The 19,909-nt window shown below is 41.7% G+C and overlaps 1 protein-coding gene across 2 annotated transcripts in view; it reads right to left on the bottom strand.

Annotated features, from left to right (window-relative positions):
• The window catches only part of pcdh10a (protocadherin 10a), a 59,084-nt gene that overhangs the window by 36,519 nt on the left and 2,656 nt on the right, over positions 1 to 19,909 (bottom strand). For both annotated transcript variants that reach the window (XM_078210364.1, XM_078210356.1), the window contains exons 2-3: positions 19,166 to 19,224; positions 18,931 to 19,037 (exon numbers count right to left, since the gene is read on the bottom strand). In XM_078210364.1, the coding sequence (XP_078066490.1) occupies positions 18,931 to 19,037; positions 19,166 to 19,224 (166 nt within the window). The remainder of the gene's footprint in view (positions 1 to 18,930; positions 19,038 to 19,165; positions 19,225 to 19,909) is intronic.

The raw sequence follows: 19,909 nt of genomic DNA on the forward strand, positions 1-19,909 counted from the left end.
GTGAAAATCTCCTAGTCGCCACACTCCGACACCTGTTCAGGTACACTGAGGGAAAATTTAGCGTGGCCAATGCTCCTAACCAGCATGTCTTTTGGACTGTGGGAGGAAACCAGAGCACCCAGAGGAAACCTATGCAGGCTCAGGAGAATATGCAGACTCCGCACAGACAGTGACCTAAGCGGGGAATCAAACCCGGGTCACTGGCGCTGTGAGGCAGCAGTGTTAACCACTGTGCCACAGTGCCACCCAGATATATGGAATGCATATTGATTGTGTCAAAGTTATTTTATATTATTTCTCCTGTGAACTGAAACTTCTGTTTGTGACCATTTAGCAAACTATTTATATGAGCAACAAGGTAATAGCAGACATGACGATCATGTCACAACAGTTCCAAGATGAGAAGATGCAGAAGAAATCTGTGGCATCAATTTGAAAAAATATGCAATAACAGCTCTGCAATTTTCAAAAACGTGAACTTTCTCCCTGAAACCTTTAACATTTTGCATATTTTCTTCTCCAATTGAACACCAATGTACTTTTTTATTGAACAAAAACTATACCGTAGCACTCTTTTGATCGAGTGAGATCAAATCTCACTTGTTGCACAGTGTAAGATATTAATATCCAACCCATAAAGTCACAACCCATCAGATTATAATGAAAATTTCGGCAATGATCATTTTAAGATTGAAAGGCCGCAATACTCAACCAGATTACAACCAGCCATGTGGTTTCAGGTCAAATTTTGAAGGTCTTAAACAGCTTACATTCAAATAGCATCTTGAATCTAGGTAAACTTCCCTTGCTATTTCACAGAGGTGTGAAGGAGAAAAGGTAAATATCAAAATGAGTTATAGTTTCTGAGCTCTACATAGGCTCAGCTGGGAAAAACAATAAGAATCTGTGACTTAGAAACTAAAATATTCCTACTTCAAGCGCTGAATTAGTTCACCTGAGTCAAAATAGCAACATAACATCTACAAAGCAAAGAAATCAGCTGAGTCTCCAATTCTGGTTACTATTCAATGGTTGCTCCTGGAAAATGTGTGTGTGTATGATGATATTGGTGAAGTCAGGATTGAGATTAACTCCACAGTTAAATAGGCTACCAACAATGTCTAGGTTCATAGCTGAAGAACAACCACTTAAATAAGGTACCAGTGGTTAACCCAAATTAAACTTGGGCATCCTCCAATCCTGAATTATCAGCCAAGTTTGTTCCCCTTCCATGTTACTCTACCTCTCATGAAGATGGTAATTCTGCCTGGGATGTTATCTCCCAAGTATTGTCAGTTCTCCAGTAACTAGCACAATTGGACAATCCCTCTCTGCTGATTCCTCCTGTCCTTTCATGAGATAGTTTCTCATAATGAAGTGTGGTTTAATGGGTACCAGCAACCCTGCTTGACCTCACACAACTGCTCATTCTCCATGAGAAATTAATATTGTATTTCATTAAATTATGAGGCATCAGTCCTGTCCTCATCCAATGTCCACACAAGTGCATGTTCCAGTAGGGAGTCTCTGGGTATTGAACAGAAATGGAAATCCTGGCTGGTTTTTCACCTCTTCCTAGCCCAAGAGTGCTGACGCCAATTGCCACGCCCTCACAACAACTCCTGCTCAGATCAGCTGGCCCATGCTGTTAAATGGATTCTGCTATATGAGTTAAGTTCTGGTGGCCAGTGTGTTATGTACAGAGATCTGATGTTCCGGTATTTAAACCTATGTATGGCTTAGTACCGCATTGGGTGTAGTATGTATGTAGCTGTCAATTTGTGCAACCCTAGCCAATGAAGTAACTTGGAACATCCCAACTCATACCATGAGTGACACCAACCAATGCTACAGAGCAATGCATTAAACCTGGGCTGTATAGGTGTGAATGAATGGCATGTCGCATGTTGCTTTTGTGCAGTGAACCATTGAAGAGCACCAAGTTGGACTTTGGATAGGAATTACGCCTATAGAAAGATCATTTTTAGCAGTTAATGAATGTGCAAGTTTCAAAAGACATTGGGTACTCAAAGGTTAATCTGCTCTGTTTCATTTCAGTGATGGGTGCCAGTGGCAAAACACTCTGACCTCCACTGTGGATAACAATTTTCTTCACATTTGTCTTCATTTATTTTCTTTAAATATATCGCTCAGAACACAGCACAGTAAGCTTTAAAAGTAACAGCAAATTTTATTAGTTTAACAGGTTGAGACTTGACAAAAAGGAAGGACAATAAAGTGCAAGATTACCCTCATTTGTTGGGGTGGACTTCTGCTAAACAATCATGAGATACATAGAATGGCTTGTTGCAAAGGAAGGAGTAAATTTGTGGATACTTTAAAAAGATACATACTTACCCCTCTTGTATTGAACATACTTATTTTTTGGAATTTGGTTTAAATATGTATTTTCCCCTCCTCATTGGGTCAATTGGGGCAGTGCAACCTGTCCCACGACCAAGGAAACAAAAGAATTCCGCCAATGCATACTTGGCCCGGTCACCAGCAAGTATACAATAGCAACCAGCAGTGATTTGCCTTCTGATAATAGCCCCGTCAGTCGTGGTGGAGTATCTGTTTTTTTTAACTTGCCTAATACTTCATTTCATAATCGCTATTTTCTTTACACAGACACCTTTGGTTTAAGTGAACTCTCTTTTGCACAAATGCACCATTTTCAATGGAAAAGAAGTGCAGCCAAAATGGTCTGATAACATTAGATGAACAAAAGAGGATTTTATACAGCATATCCACAAGCCAGCACAGACCAGAACATAGTTGACCTCGTTAAATATTAGTGAAAATATTTCTAATGAAGTCTGTGTTAATTGTTTCTTTGCTGGGGACTGTGTGAAGAATAACAAAAAATGATGAGTGGCGATTAGTTTGCAAACAACCCAACTACATTCAAAGAATTGGTAGCTAGTGGACATGGTCTAAAGTGAGATTACAGCTTTCGTCCTTTTCACTGGAATGTCTTCTTTCCAAATTCCAAAGAAAAGTCTTCCACAAAAGCTCAAAAGATTTCAGCAGAAGAAAGGAAATAAATATGTGGAATATTTTAATGTCAGGCCATCAAGATCACATGTCAAGTTCTTTACATAAAAATATGCACACACCTACAATTACCTTTTTCCCTAATCCTCAGACATGTACTCCTACAGTTACTTCCTTCTTTGGTTGCCTTGTGTCTATGTATTTCAAACGAACATTATTTAACTCAACACTCACCATACACTTTGGCTATTATACATTGAAAACGTTTAACCTATTTACTATTCCCTTCAGGTACTTTAGAATGAAGTTACCAGCTCGCCTCCCATCATCTTTCACACAGAAAAGCAAGATCAAAGGTAGTCTCTCAGACGGAGCAACATTAGAAGCTGGGTGATAATTGGTCCAAGACATATTGGACATCATTCAGTCCCCATTTTTAAGTTATATGTTCAGTCCTTTTCTTATTACACATCCCTATATATTATATGTTATTAATGAAAATCAACTGTGAAAACTAGTCATTCTTTAATCACACCATTGCACTGTGTTGCAGTGGTAAGAGATATAACTACAAGAATAATTCTAGAGCTGAGACATTATACCCATCAGGAAAGACTCCCAAGAAAGGGTAAGACTGAGGAGTGACCAGATACAGGTGTTTAAGATTGGTTGTATAGACATAGAATATTTTTGTGGGTGAGACCAGAAGTAAAGGATCATAAATGAAAGATAGTCACAAGTAAATCCAACAAGGAATTCAAGAGAAACTTCTTAACTCGGAGGATGGTTAGAATGTGAAACTCATGAAGTTTACTACCACAAGGAGTGGTTCAGCTGAATAGTTCAGTACATTTACGGGCAAACTAGGTTTACTCGTTATATTATCCCTCCTTCCTTGCTAACCTAGTATATCATCCCACAACCTTTGGTACTTCTGGTATATCACTACCCTCCACCCAATGTACATGTTACATTCTCCTATACCTTGTTGTATCTGTGATATCACCCTCTTTCCTGGTGGACTTAATACATCTCCCCTCCTCCCCATGACATACCTGTAATATAAAATTGCTTCCCCCAGTGCACCTGACATGTCACCCGCAATCCCCACTGTACATGGTATAACTCACCCTACCCCTGGTGTGCTTAGAAAAGCACACATTCTTCCCTGTTTATCCAGTACATTAATCCCTCCCTCCCCTTTTCTAGTGTGCCAGACATATCAACCCCTTTCACCCTAGTGTTACTGGTATATCCATCCCCTCGCCCAGTGTATCTGGTATATTCCTTCCTCTGCTAGTGTACCTGGTATATCACGCCCATCTCCCCCAGTGCACCTGGTACATCTATCCCCTTTCACCCCTAGTGTATCTTATTTATCAACCCCCTCCTCGGTGTTACTCGTCTATAGAATCATAGATTCATTGGATGAAGGTGTATAAATAATACACTCTTGTACAAAAAAGGGTGTAAAGATAAGCTCACAAGCCAGTCAGTTTAAGCTTAGTGGTAGGGAAAGTTACAGAAATGATAGTTCAGAATAAAATTAATAGTTCCTTGGGCAAATGTGGGCTAACTAAGGAAAGCCAGCATAGAATTGTTATGCGAAAATTGTGTTTAACAAATTTGCTAGAGCTTCTTTTGACGTAACAGAGAGGATTGATGAGGGTAGTACTGTTGATGTGGTACACATGGACTTCTAAAAGGCATTTGATAAAATGCCGCACAATAGATTTGTGAATGAAATTAGAGCTCATGGAATAAAAGGGACACTAGCAACATGGATTTGAAACAGGCTGAATGACAGGAAACAGAGTAGTGGTGAACTTTCGTTTTTCAGACTAGAGGAAGGTTTATACCAGAGTTCCCCAGACATCAGTATCAGGAACCCTGCTCCTCCTGATAAAGGTTAATGACTGAGACCTTGGTGAACAGGGAATAATTTCAAAGTTTGCACTTGGCACAGAACTCTGAAGTATTGTGATCCATGAGGAGGCTGCTGTTGAACTCTAAAAGGACATAGACAGGTTGGTGAAATAGGCAGACAAGTGACAGGTTAAATTGAATGCAGACAAGTGTGAAGTGATTCAGTTTAGTAGGAAGAATGGAGAGAGACAGTGTAAACAGTGTAAAGTGGATGGAGGAGCAAAAGGAACCTGGGTGTGTTTGTGCATAAATCATTGAAGATAGCAGGACAAGTTGAGAGAGCAATTAATAAAGCATATGGCATTCTGGGCTTTAATGATATGGACATGCAGTATGAAAGCAAGGAAGTTATGTTAACCCTGTTTAAAACATTGGTTTAGCCTAACTTGGAGTATTGTGCCTGATTTTGGGCATTACGTGTAAGAGGGTGCAGAAAAGAATCATGTGAATGATTCCAGGGATAAGGAACTTCAGTAATATAAAAAGATTGTAGCAGTTGGGACTGTTCTCCTTGAAGAAGAGAAGGTTGAGTGGAGGTATTTGAATTCATGAGGGGTGTTGACAGAGTGGATGGGGAGAAACTGTTCCCATTGGTAGAGGGATTGAGATTCTGTGAGCCTATTTCTGTGCTGGAAATGTTCTCTGGTACTTTGTAACATATCATAAAAAGTTTACAGAGGTGATTACCATTATAAATGCAAACATCGAAATTTAAAATATTAAAGGAACTGTGCACAGACATAACATGACATCAGTGACATGTTATAGATTCAACCGAATCTTCACCATCCCTTTCAGATACTTCATATTGGAAGTCCTTGACCAAACTTGCTCCTAAACCAAAATTTAATCCAACAGGGTGCATATTCAGTAACCTTCCTATTAAGTGGAACTTGCCTTCAAGTTACCAGCTGCCTAAATTCAACAATATTTTGATTTTGATTCAAATTTGATATATTTTACCATTAGTTACAATGTTGTAGAAATTACATAAACCCACCATGAAGAAAGCAATTGATTACAACTGCGCAAAATAAAAAAAACTAACCCTTACTTTTCATGAAACAGCAATACTAGGATGTAACCTTTTCAAGTTAGAGGTCGATCATTTTAGTTTGATTGGCAAGGTATGCATTGACCTATGGTTTCATTTTGCTTTAACTGTTCCAGATTCTTGAGCATTAAGTCCACGCACACTAGCAGCTGCAATCCTTAAAAGATTTGAAGAGGGATTCTTACATTGAGCTTTCAGTACATTCATTGTTTGATGATCACAGTTTTAATTGCTACTGGATGTCTGCAACACCCTTTGGAAATACTATGCAGCACTGTAATTCCTAAAGGAACTAACAGCATCTAGTCACAGAAATGGTAAAGCACCAACATTTCATTTTAATACTCCAAGAAATTCTCCAAATTTTGAATACTGTTAAAATAGGAGTTAATTCATTCCTGTGTTGTTTCAAGTATATTTTAGCAATGCAATTAGCACTGTTCATTATCCATTTATAACTAATTGTGATTCCTCTTTTACTTTAACAAAGGTAGTATTTTTTACAGTTCATAATTCAAAGACTTGTTTTTGTTGCCATTGGGATCTTGGTAAACCTTGGAGCAACTCATTCAAAAATGCCTCTCATGTGATAAAACAATCTGGACATTATTGGTACGACTATTTATTTTCCCAGTTCGGAGTGATGCAAGGTATTATTAACCTCTGATAACATGATTCAAAACCAGCCCAAACCCATAAGGTGAAACTCTCCTTTGTCTGTCGCTCTGCATAAAGTTATTTTTCAAGCAGTGTCAAACAGTTCCAATTGGACACAGGCCCACAGAGGAAAACTGCACTAACTCGGCAAGCTTACTCACAGAAATGCAGACAATGAGAACATAATGCCTTTTCAGAGTTGCGTCTAAAGTATACTGTTGATGCGAAATAGAGGACATTTTAGTTTGCATCTAACTATACTGAACTTGATTTTGGAATACCCGACAAAATGCTTAATATTGAAACATAGCATTTCTAAGCACGAACATTGTTTTGCTTTGATGAAGCCAAAAACTCAATGACAATAAAGTTGATTCCCTGGTTCCAAAGTTGCTACATTTGCTGCCTGATGTGGGACTGAACCACGCAAACTAAGCAGGTACCAGGATTGATTCCTGGTCAATGCTCAGTGTGATGATCACATCTAAACTAGCAAAACAGGTGGCCCAATTCTCCTCAGGAAAGTTGAGCTGAGAAAGTTAAAAATTAAATAGCCAGGGTGCCTGCATTCGATTGCTATCCTGTGACAGTTGTGAGGTATATTCGTGTGGACCTGGGTGAGGACATGATCAAGCTCGGCTGTGATGCTCCCCATGCTACAATAGTTCCCCGGCATTTCCAACTGAAGCTCACACAAGGAATCACCAGTGCAATGAGGTACCAGATGACAGCCAGCATCTGCTTAACACTACAGCAAAGGTCAATCAATGGGCAGTGACAGAAAAATTCAGAAGGTGATGAACAAAATAATGAAAAGGATGAAGATGCAATTGGTGGCAAATGATGTCACCACCTCACTGATGATATTGTTTGATATGCTTAGGTTTACAAACTGAATTGTAAGGCGACAATGTTAGAGTTTTATCTTACATGCTGGCAATAGGATTGCCATGTCAAAGCTTCTCCTGCAATCTCACACTTAGGTTAAAAGTCCTACTGAGATTTTCTTTTTCCACATAAAATTTGACCTTAAGAGATCTCCACTGTAACATGGTAAGCAACCTTCCGCCTTAAGTAGGGTGATCCTGTCCTTTCAAGATATCAAGGACAATGGAGGCAGCTCAAGCAGTTTCATGCTTCAGTCCCAACCAGAAATACACAAGGTCCGAGTCCCAGGGCTGCCTGTCACTCAAAATCAGTTGCCTCAGTTGGTTGAACTTCATCAGTTCTCGACCAGACCCCTAGAGGAAGTGCTATATGGAAGCAAATGGGTTCCATTCCCGGGGAGGGAGGATGGAGGGAGGGGAAAGAGAGAGAAGTGTCATTGTCCAACGCACCCTGCTCAAATCGCACCTCCTGCCAGCCGCTCACAGAGCTGCATTGACGGCAGTCGTGGAGAAGTCTGCATCCTGGACCGTCCTGCTCTCCCCCAGCTGGAGGAGGATGCACCTCGGTGAACGGCCTGCAAGGGGAGAAAGACAGGAAAAAAATGGAAAGAACATTTTAAATAACTGGGGGCACCTTATTAGTGGGAGAACTTCACATGTTAAAATTACAGTGGAATTCACTAATCAATGTCCATTAACGTCAAACCTCATTGTGCATAACAATGGAACACTGACGTATCAAGAAAATGTCAGTCTTGACGTTTACTGCCAATTGAGTAGATTATCAATCAAGTTGGTTAGCACTGCTGCCTCACAGCTCCAAGGACCTGGGTTCAATTCCGGCCTTAGGTGACCGTCTGTGTGGAGTTTGCATGTTCTCCCTGTGTCTGCATGGGTTTCCTCCGGATTCATAGAAATCATAGAAACCCTACAGTGCAGAAACAGGCCATTCGGCCCATCAAGTCTGCACCGACCACAATCCCACCCAGGCCCTACTCCCATATCCCTACACATATTACCCGCTAATCCCTCTAACCTACGCATCTCCGGACACTAAGGGGCAATTTTAGCATGGCCAATCAACCTAACCCGCACATCTTTGGACTGTGGGAGGAAACCGGAGCACCCGGAGGAAACCCATGCAGACACGAGGAGAATGTGCAAACTCCACACATTCCTCCCACAGTCCAAAGATATGCAGGTTAGGTGGATCGGCCATGCTAAATTGCCCCTTAGTGTCCAAAGATGTGTAGGTTAGGGGGTTTTAGGGGGATCACTGTGTGAGGAATAGGGCAGGGGGTGGGTCTGGGGAGGAAGTTCTGTCAGAGAGTCAGTGCAGACTTGATGGGCCAAATGGTCTCCTTCTGCACTGTAGGGATTCTGCGATTCTATGAATTGTGTTTTTCTGGTTACTTTTGCACATTTCTCATTTGTTTTTGAATATTTAGATTTAATATGTCCAGCTGTTGGCATAATTTGACGGGACTCTACAAGGGGAATTTCTCTATCTACTGCCTGAAGGACAAGAAGTTGTGGTGAAAACATACACTAATATTCTGATGCTTTTCAGCCGTTTGATGCCAGAGGAAAATAATTTTATGCCAATAGTAGGATAAGGATTAAATGACCCAATTCAGATACTTCTGTGCATTTTTCTTTGCAAATGCCGGAATCTTCATCAGTGGAGGTTGTTCAATGTGAACTGTCTATTTACAAAACAGCAGCAAACAAGTGTGGAGGCAAAAAAAATCCCTGTGTACATCTGTTCTGCCATATTCCATTCCGCACTGCACATTTTGCATGGGTGGCAGAAGCTACAGTGAGAAAGATCTCCAGTATTTCAGGTCTGAGGAACTGAACTTGCCACAATTATGAAGCCACATCTGCGCAAGAACCAGTATGATGCCCTGAAGCATTTCAACCACCAGTGGAAATTGAAATCAATGTTACAGCAAAGATATTTGGAGTTTAAAAATATGAAGCCAGTATCTCCTCAAAGGTACTCTGACCATTGCTTATCAGCACTGGCCATTCAGCGATGTTCCAAAAAAAAATCAAAATTGAACAGGGTGTCTCTATTTTCAGAAATGAAATTTTCTGAGAAGATTCAATTACCTACCTATGGTTTGCCTTGAAACAAACGTGATCACATCTCGGGTGTTCATAAAATTGATCCACTTTGTCTGTCAAATTGCGAGTCAGTACAAGCATAGGAAATGAACAGATGTATGTAATATAATTTCAACCAGCTCAAATGGCCCTGTCGCCAACCTACCAGTGCTCATGCTACTGAAGCGCCTAGAGTCATGTAATTAAAGCTTGCTCTCTATTTACAACCTGCCTCTCTACTCCTCTGGGACTTCGACCGAGGAGATTTATCAAGCCACAATAAAAACTATAAAGTCCACGCCTACAGAAGCAGGTAGACCACTTGCCCCATTTACAAGCTTGTTTCAGATCTCACGGTCATGTCACCCAAAAAAGAAAGTGTGATGGCACTGAGAAAAAAAGCATTGTTGCAGAAATTAAGCCATGAAAGCTGAGCCTGGCTACCATATGGCTGATGAGCACAAGGCAAAAAAAAAGAGATGACAGCAGGTAATTCTGCACAGATCTAAGAGTTTTTGTTACTGGGCTGTGCCCTCTCAACGATAAATCTTACACTTTTCGTGTGACTTATAAGTTGTTTATCAAGCAGAGAGATGAGGGTCAAATATCTGTCTGACAGAAGGGGAATTGGCTAGGGAAATAGCTGGAGTCTCCACTGCAAGGAAAGGGCTGAAAGCGATACTGCGTAGCTTGGTGAGTACTGTATTTCATAAAATATAATCACAGGGTTAAGTGTTTTACACAGAATTCATCATCCAGAGTATATTAAACAGATTTCTTTTGTAAGATCTGTAACAAGTGATGCCAAGCCCACAACATTTACATCAGGAAGATTCCCCTGAGCATTTAAAGTATCAAAGTCACTGATGTATGAATAAGTGTTCAACTCCAGGAGACTGTCAGAGAATAATTCTGCTCTTGGAGAAACATTTACCTAAAATGACCCAATTAGAAACATTCTGCAGATTATTTCGCTGATATCATGACTTTGCCTAATTTGAACTATTTTGCCTTGCTGGTCAATTGTCACTGCATATGGACAGAGGAAAAGCATTCCCTCTGATTATGTACTCAGCCACCCTGCATATTCCACAATGAATTTTAATTCAGTCGGAGTGGATGGCAACTCAATGACTGCTCCTTGTTTATTGCAAAAAGTATGTAAAGTACCTGGTAGATGGAAATCTAATGGTAGGTCTGTGAATCCTAGTGTGTTCCATATCTGGTGCCTAGAAATGTAATGGGAGAACAACAGAATCCATCCTGAAAGTAGTGCTTCCATTTGGTTTCTGGCAAGTGTTTGGTGCCGTCAATCCTGTTTGATCCGAGGAATGTAGTTTAAAATAACAATGTATAGTGGGCTCATCATGAGTTTCTTAATAACGTTTGAACACCGTACATTCAAAACCCAAATAAACCCAAAGCTTGAAGGGAAATTTATATACTCAGCAGTGCTATTACATGGACTTATCCCTTGTATCATTCTTTAACCAAAGCTCATAACTTCCATTACCTCACATGCATGCACGTAATTTAGTCACCTGACAGATTAACGTGATGCTAAATTAGTTTGACAAAATTCTATTTGAGCAGCCAAAATTATGATTTTCTTTTAAAAGTATTCCCCTCTCTTATTTAATATTGTCGAATTATGCCTTTACAAAGAAAAGTTTTTGTTTTGTAATGCAATCAGTGCGCCAATCAAATTTGAAGGGAAATACAGGATGGCATCATTATCTCAGCAAGATGGATTGGCCGATTAGGGCATTATTTAGCTACATGGAATGGACTGGTATGATATTATCAATTTAGCAGTAATGAATGAGATTGTGGCGCAATTTGTCTCAACGAGCAGACAGGACTCACTGTACACTGCCACTCGAGCAGCTTGCTTGTATTCAAAGCATACTTGTTCACTAAGCCGACCCATATGTAACTAAGTGCCTCCATTGCAGAAGAGTAGAAAAAATGAAAGCAGGAAAACTTATGACCGAAAAGAGTGAAGACAGGAACAAAGCAGCAAGGGATTAAAATTGCAATGGTAGTGTTGGTACTGAAATTATTATGCCAAACCTGGTTTTGTTGTTATTAAACTCCCTGGCTATTAAAACTATTGGAGGCCTCCTTTTATTTAAGAGATGTGTATTCAAGCAAAAAAATAAGGTACAGTGCTTTAATGAGAAATAAATAGGCATATAAATCTACAAGCAGCAACAAAACATGGATCTTTGAAAATCAATTGAAATTACAATGGTTTCATATATTAATATTAAGAAAGCATTTCAAATATGACTATCATGTTTCTAAGGAAGCAAGCCAAATCTTTGAGATTATTTTACTTTATATCACACATCCAGAATTGGGGGTCCTTGTTCCAGAACTAGGGGTCATAGTTTGAGGATAAGGGGTAAGCCTTTTAGAACTAAGGTGAGGAGAAATTTCTTCACCCAGAGGGTGATAAATGTGTGGAACACAGATTGAATCCTGCAGTGAATCCCTTAAACATACAACTACCAATCACTCTAGGTGCATAATACATCACAATCACCACATTTGAGAGCTTGAGGAGGACTCGCAAAATGTGAAGAGCTAAGACTCCAGAAGGCACAACAACTTTGGCCGATGTATTAGATATTACTCTTAGGGCTAAAGGGATCAAGTCATATGGGGGGAAAGGGTAATCAAGATATTGAATTCGATGATCAACCGTGATCAAAATGAATGGAGGAACAGGCTCGAAGGGCCGAATGGCCTACGCCTGCTTCTGGTTTCTATGTTTCTATTTGTAATCGTTATTGATAATTAGTTTTCTCAAATGGTGCACAGAAGAAATTTTCAACAAGATCTATTTCCTGTAAATTACTGTTATAAAAGACTCTGTTTGCTAGTCTGCGTTATCATCACCTGCCAGCATATTAAAGTCACTATATTCTATGAATGTGTCACAGCAAAATTCTGTGCCACGGAACAGGGCAACAGTTCTCTTTGACGGGTGGTCCCCACAGAGTTAAGCATTATATCTTTAAGAAAAACTTAAATAAACTCATGAAGTCAAGTCAACATGCGGTGCAGATGGGACACACAATGGGATTAGATGGTTTATGGAAAAAAAATAAACCACAAGCGGTTAGGGTTTACACGTCCTCTGGGGTTCTTGAGGCAAATACCTGACATCACTGGATGACTCTCTTTTCACTTTAGGCATTCGGTCCTCGGCATAAGCCAAATGTTAAAAAGATCAAATCTCGGCAGCTGACCATTTTAACGTGAAATCTGATCATTATTATTAACGGTCGCTATTACAATCGGTACCAGAAACAGGACAATTTGAACCATTGCTCATTCTGGGGATCAGTGTGGTTAATTGATTTAGTCTGTGTGGAGAAACACTCCTCGGTTCTGCTTGACACGGAGGCAGCTGCTATTGACGTGTGCTTGTTACTGCATGTTCTATTGGCAGCGCTTGTCTATGTAAATACAAAAGTGTTTTCTTACACGCAGTCGGAGCCCAGTGTGTTTTCCACCGGCTCTGTCGACACAGGCTTTACTGGTAGCACCGGCGAGGCAAACTAGGGAGCTATATTAACACACGTTAAGCGAGGCAGGGTTGCATCGGGCTTGCTTAACCAGACAGCGCCCCTTTGCAGCTTCTGCATATCACAGACTAACATGGACCAAACCCGGCATAGCATTCGCTCCGGCATGACCCGAGAGATTGTCCTGACTATTTGGCACACAGCGGGAGCCACCACACGAAAAAAAGCAACTGATAGCAACTACACATCGACATGCACAACTCGCAAATCTAATCCAGCCGATGGTTAACTGTTAGAAAAAATAAACACTCTGTTTTGCCAACACGGCCTGCGGTCGTTCAAAGGGTGGGTGGGGGGAGTTGGAATCAATGGCAATAAAAGCCACTCTTGAGATCCTTAAGTTAAAACAAACTAGCACTTGGAATGGTAATTCGGTCATCCACCGCTCTTTCTTTTATCTGATCGCCTTTGCGCCACATAACATTATCCCGATGAGCTACAAGTGTTAGTGAACGGTTAAATAACGCGGCGAGGGAGGAAAGGAGGCTGTTATCACTGCATTTCATCTCACTTCGAAATTACATTTTTTAAATATCTATATGTTAAATTAAAGAAGCTGGCGCGATGCACATGCAAGGCTTCGATCACAGTCCTACATCAGTAATTGCACTGCAGAAATCTGAAAGCAAATTACTGATCAGTGAGCTGTTACAGACTGCGGACGTGAACTGGAAACCGGATCACCAGCAAACCGGGGCTTTCTTTTTGGACAACATTCAAAAAGAACGCGTAGGGGGGGTCTTGGTCGCCACGACTTGGGGCATGGCTTAGCCGTTGTGATTCCGATTTTATTTCAGAGGTGACTCGAACAGTATAACGCATTTCATCGTCGGCTTGATACATAAAACACGAGCTAGGGATGACATTTGCTACTAAGTGTTCCAACTTGCTGAATGTTCACGCTGCAGGAGCCCGCTCGCTGGGGTTCAGTCTCTTTGTGTGAGGCTGACAAATGGCCACTCTTTGTTAAATTAGACAAACACTTGTTTTTAGATCTATATGTTCTGAAACCTAATCGCAGCGGGGCTCAAGTCCTTCGTGGGGGCTGCCTATTCTACCGAGTCATGAGCATTTGATAAGGCTTGTGAGGATGTCTCTGGGCAGTTTTGAATGAGGGAGGTGGGGGGGAAGTCTGTCGCCTATGTCCACTTCGTGACTGTTGTGATAATCACCCACGACCAGTTCCCTAATTTTGACAAGGTGCTTCTTCCTGGTTAAACATTCATTGCCCATTGTCCCATCTTAAAACAATTCTTGCTGGTATCCACACCAGTTGAAGTTAGAACATTCACCCTGTCAGGCATGCACCCCCCCCCCCCCCCCCTAATTTCAGGTCAAAGCTGATATGATTCTTCTTATCCCTTGAGACTTACATCCTGGCGGGGTTTCTTTTTTTGTTGAGTTAACATTCCTTTCAAGTTCCTGGCTTCAATTTCAATCTATGTCTGCCTTCTCCTTGAAGAGGATAGTCCTTAGTCGATTTAAATGCTTTGGGAGAACCCAACAATGCTTTCAATTATTACGTTTATAAACCCACGGAAATACGTTAGTGAAAAATGCAACAGAGATGACTCACGTCTGGAGGGTTAAACATGTTCTCAATCTTTCTTCCTCCAGGAATATAAAGCTTCTGAGACTTTCTCTTCCACACTCCACCAGATGCCCCTATCTCCATGAGTTTCTGCATTTCACTGAAGCAATAATGTAAGAACTAAGCCAACACTGAGGGAATGAGAGTATTACAAGTGCTCACATCATCTGTGGGGAGAGGATCGAGCCAGCTGGCTCTGACGAAGGGTCATCTAGACTCGAAACGTTGGCTCTATTCTTTCCCCACAGATGCTGTCAGACCTGTTGAGATTTTCCAGCATTTTCTGTTTTTTCTTTCAGATTCTATCACCCGCAGCATTTTGCTTTTAATATAAGTGCTATTCGAAAACACATGAATCACTTTATCTTCCATTTTAAGTGAACATTTTAAAATGCTTTCAATGACTTGTATGAGATACACAGGAAACACTGCGTTTTTGATGCCATATGCAATCTACCGGTACTATGTTCCTTCGCTCACTGAAATACAGCTCCTTAGACTAGCTTTTCTTGAATTTCAACAAAGAATGCAAACCTTGGGAAGTCCTACTGCGGCATTTGTTTGCATATGTTCGTTATTGACAAGAATATGTAGCAATAGTTTGTCCAATGTTTTTCCAAGGATATTAATTGATTCTGATAATATTCTAAAGATGTCCAAAGCAGTCCAAAGATGTGCGGGTTAGGTTGATTGGCCAGGTTTAAAAAATTACCCCTTAGAGTCCTGAGATGCGTAGGTTAGAGGGATTAGCGGGTAAAAGATGTGAGGGTAGGGCCTGGGTGGGATTGTGGTCGGTGCAGACTCGATGGGCCGAATAGCCTCCTTCTGCACTGTAGGGTTTCTATGATGTCTAAAGCATTATTTTGAGGGGTACGAACCGATTTTAACCAACCCCCTTTCAGTTCTACAAGATCAAGGACATTTTGGGCATTTAAGTTAAGTCTTTTTTAAAGTTTTATTTATTAGTCACAAGTAGGCTTACATTAACACTGCAATGAAGTTACTGTGAAAATCCCCTAGTCGACACACTCCGCCGCCTGTTCCGGTACACTGAGGGAGAATTCAGCATGGCCAATGCGCCTAACCAGCATGTCTCTCGGATTTGGGTGGATGGACGATCTGAACACAGGGATTTCCCAAGTGTAACTTTCCAATCAGTACCAAGGACACTTTGTCCAATTGTGCGCCTTTCTCCCCTCACTGTGGTTGAAGTATGTGGACCAATGGGGATGAAAGGATCACAGGTGCATTCCTTTGCTATGTTTGCCATTCGCTGCTTGGGTCATGTTTAAACCAGGTTGAGAAATCTCAGTACCTCCTTTTTAAAACAGGCGATGATCTCTCGACTACAAGATACAAAGCCGCATTACCGGGGAGGTGACTGGCAAAAAGTTTGTGTTGGATTATTGGAAGCTCTTTGCTTGCCCTGAAGTTATTGTTGGGGAATTTCCCTTCTCCATGTTATCCCATACTGTCAGTACCATGTACATGGCAATTATTCCAGGAATGTATCCCAGATTCAGATGATACACCCCCTGACCTTTTTTCCTGACATGAACCATTTGAAGGGCTGTGTAGATAATGCTTTAATTATAAGATGATCCCAGGGAACTGCAGGCTCATTTTTATTGTGAGCTCAACGTAAAACACACCAAATTCATTTGACTTACTCTTATGATTTAATCATCTTTCACGTTGGAAGTTGAATAGTCCCCTATTATCGCACAGACTAGCTTCTGGTCTGCTACCTGAATTGTGAATAATGATGCACCACTCAGACCTATTTTGGTATCTTGTCCCCTGAAGCAGCCCTCACCCCTCCCCCACATTGGCGCTTGGGCCTTCTGCTATAGGTTCTAATTCTCTGGAATTCTCTCTTTTAGCCCCTCTGCCTCCCAACCTCCTTTTCTCCTTCTAAGAGCCCCTTCTCATTTTTAAAGCCCACTTTCTTGACAAAGACGTTAGTTATGCCTACTAATTCCCCAGCCTTTGCTTGGGGCATTGGTCTTTTTCATGCTAAAACTAACGGTTGTTGTCATTCATTGAAGGTTTAGCGCCAACATCCATGGAAACAAACACACCGAAAAGAACTTGGATAGCTGTCCTCATTTTTTTGTTTGTGAGATGATCCCAGGGAACTGAACCAGAAATCAATCGCACTGAGGGACAAGACTCGTTAAATATTCTTTGTTGAAGTGGGTTCTTTTAAATCCCATCACACAAATGCACCAACGCCAGCAGGAAGAACCAAGCAGATAGCATTGCATTAGGTGGAGAACTGGTTTCAAAGTAACAGATCATTTTAATATACAAGGGAAGATATTGTACAACAGTTGACGGAAATGGGCCAGTGCACTTTTGCAGACAAACTCGCTAAATGGAACCGAATACACTGGGACAAATGCAATCCCCGCCATCACTTATGTCGGTTACCTAGCTTAAGGGGATGGTGTTGCAACTCTAGTTGTTCAACACTGCACGGAATATAATGCATTTAAACATTTGCAGGTAAGAGTTTAAACAAACGCACACTTGGAATTATTACGAGATTTCTATGCACGATCCTATACTGCCTCGTGGTAAAATGAAACAATTCATTAGTCTCTGAATCCGGTTACAACCAATCTTTTTTGATCCGAATTCCAGAATTACTTGTTAAATGACATGGATTCACTGGCAGCAATTCAAGATTTAACCAGTCAATAGGAAACACAGGCGTGTGCTTCACTGACCGAGTTGAGTGGCATTATACACGTCGCTGCCGGTCGGGCTGTTATTTCCAATAACTGGCTGAAAAATATCACATCTATTTGTGAGGTTTGTTACCCTGAGCAATAATTTCCACTTCTGAAATGTAATGCAAAAAAGGGGCCCTGTAGAGTCTGATAAGTTTTGCATTGCTGCCATCTTCCGTGATGTGAGTGTATTTTTTAAAAACTCTCCGTTTCGAAAGCGAGCAGCAAAGGGTGAGGTACGGAGCAGGCGCTTATTTCTCACATAAAGGACTCGTGGACCAAATCCAACGCTGTTATCCTGATTACCACTGACCTGAGCATTTACACCGTTCTAAAACATGTGCAGAGGTGGCACCTGTATAACAGATTGTGACAGAAGGGCCACCAGAGAGCGGAGATGCATTAAATACAGTAGTGATTTCCTGTAATTATTTTTTTTCCAAAAGATTCAATCCGCAGGGTTGGGGGAAAATTGCAGATCAAGAATGGGTTGAGAAGTTTATGAAGCAGGGACACGCGAAACCAGTTAATCCCCCCCCCCCCCCCCCTCCCAGCAAGTAAAAGCTGGTGTGAGACATCTGGCAGAGACCACTGCTTTGTGTCCTTTTCAATTCGCTGACCCCGCCGCTATCACTTCTTTCCAAATTCCATCACGTCCAAACAACAAGCGGGGGAATGATGGAGACAAATGCGAGTCCTGGAAGACTCATTTAACATTGCATATTCATTAAGGGCAGAGAGAGAGGGGAAAAATAAAGAGGCCCATTGAGCGGCTACTGGTGCCAAACGTGTTTTCCATAATGAACAGTGGACGTCGGGTTGGATAAAAGCAACCCAGGAAACCAACCAAACTAAAAGAGGGAGGGAAAATTAGATTGAGAATGGCTTCCTCCAGGGCAGCTTGTACTCAGTATATGTCACAAAGAAACAGGATTCGGCGCGACGCAACCAGCAGTAAATAACAACACGCCACTTCCTCCATCTCGCTCAACAGTGCATCTCACAGTTCTTTGAAAGTCCGTGACTCAACCGTAAATGTGCATGAAATACACACCACGGGTGAAATTCGAGAGCCGCTGAGTTAACTACACGTTATTCTTAATCCAATACTCACATCAGCATGCTGTGCTGACATGCCCATTCATTCAGACACATTAACACTTCCGTGAATGACTGAGAAAGCCTCAGAGCACAGCACAGAGGAGCGTGAATTAAACACTAGAAGAAGGGAAGCCGGGGGGGAGCTCTGCTTTGGTATGTTTTGTGTGAGGCGATGCGAGATGCCACGCATCGCCCACCCCCTCCACAAACACACACACACACCCCACACAAAAAAGACTGGGGCACACGGTGGAAAGGGCACTGGGCCCGCACTTACCAGAGTTGTGAGCTCGATTGGTGGCATCGTGATCACTATCCCCCTGCTCGCTATCCCCGTGCCCACTGTCCTTCGAGCTCACTATATCCGCCTCCTGGAAAGCAGAACTGGGGAGGGAGACACACACACAGAAAAAGAGAGAGAAATGGCCAACGTTAGCGCCCGATATTCAGATCCAAATGGGCCAACAGTGAAATCAGGGCTGGCTTTCCCAGTTCAAGTGAGCTTTTCCTACCTGTTAACTCGACGGGGTCTATCCACAAGGAAACTCAGTTCGGTCCGTTGATGTTTCGTCTGGAAAAGAGTCAAACGTCAAGTCAATACCACCCTGACTTACTAGACAGACAATAAATGCGTGAAGCCCCGTCAGGGCCGTTAACAGGAGGGAAGATACCGGCAAACGCACGCCGCTTTACTTGAAGATATCACTGTGATGAGGGAATGTAATTACTGTTCCTAATATGACATTGGACCTCGCAATGACTGTGCAATTGAAGGATCGTTCAAAGCTCCAACTGGCAAAGAATCAAGACTGAATAACATTTTAAAGGCACAAGGTAGTTACCCCCCTTCCCCCCAAGGAGTGGGACACTTTCAGTCTGTTTTTTCTAAGAATGTTCAGTGATTTCTCATGGCGCGTTACCCTGACATCCTTTCCCTTCTACCGCAGTATGTCTGAAAGTCTCAAACATTGACGGTTCGGTGGAGCTCTCTCTGAAGGCTTAATGGGGGGATAACCTCCCCTTCCTGGCAAAGTGCTAAAGCGGCATTTACAACATTTCATCACACGATGATAGCCGCCCTTGCTTTCAAGGAAATCCATTCAGAAACAACCTCAAGCGGGTTTCAAGTGAGGGGACAAGCCAGAGTTAATAGACCTGAATATATTGTAAGACAGGGAGAAAGTGAAGGCTTATGTAAAACAAAAGTATAAAGAGAATGTGTAAGGATGGGTCAAATGGGAGGGAATTTGTTGAGT

Source organism: Mustelus asterias, chromosome 1 (assembly GCF_964213995.1).
Source record: "Mustelus asterias chromosome 1, sMusAst1.hap1.1, whole genome shotgun sequence".
Classification (NCBI taxonomy): Eukaryota; Metazoa; Chordata; class Chondrichthyes; order Carcharhiniformes; family Triakidae; genus Mustelus; species Mustelus asterias.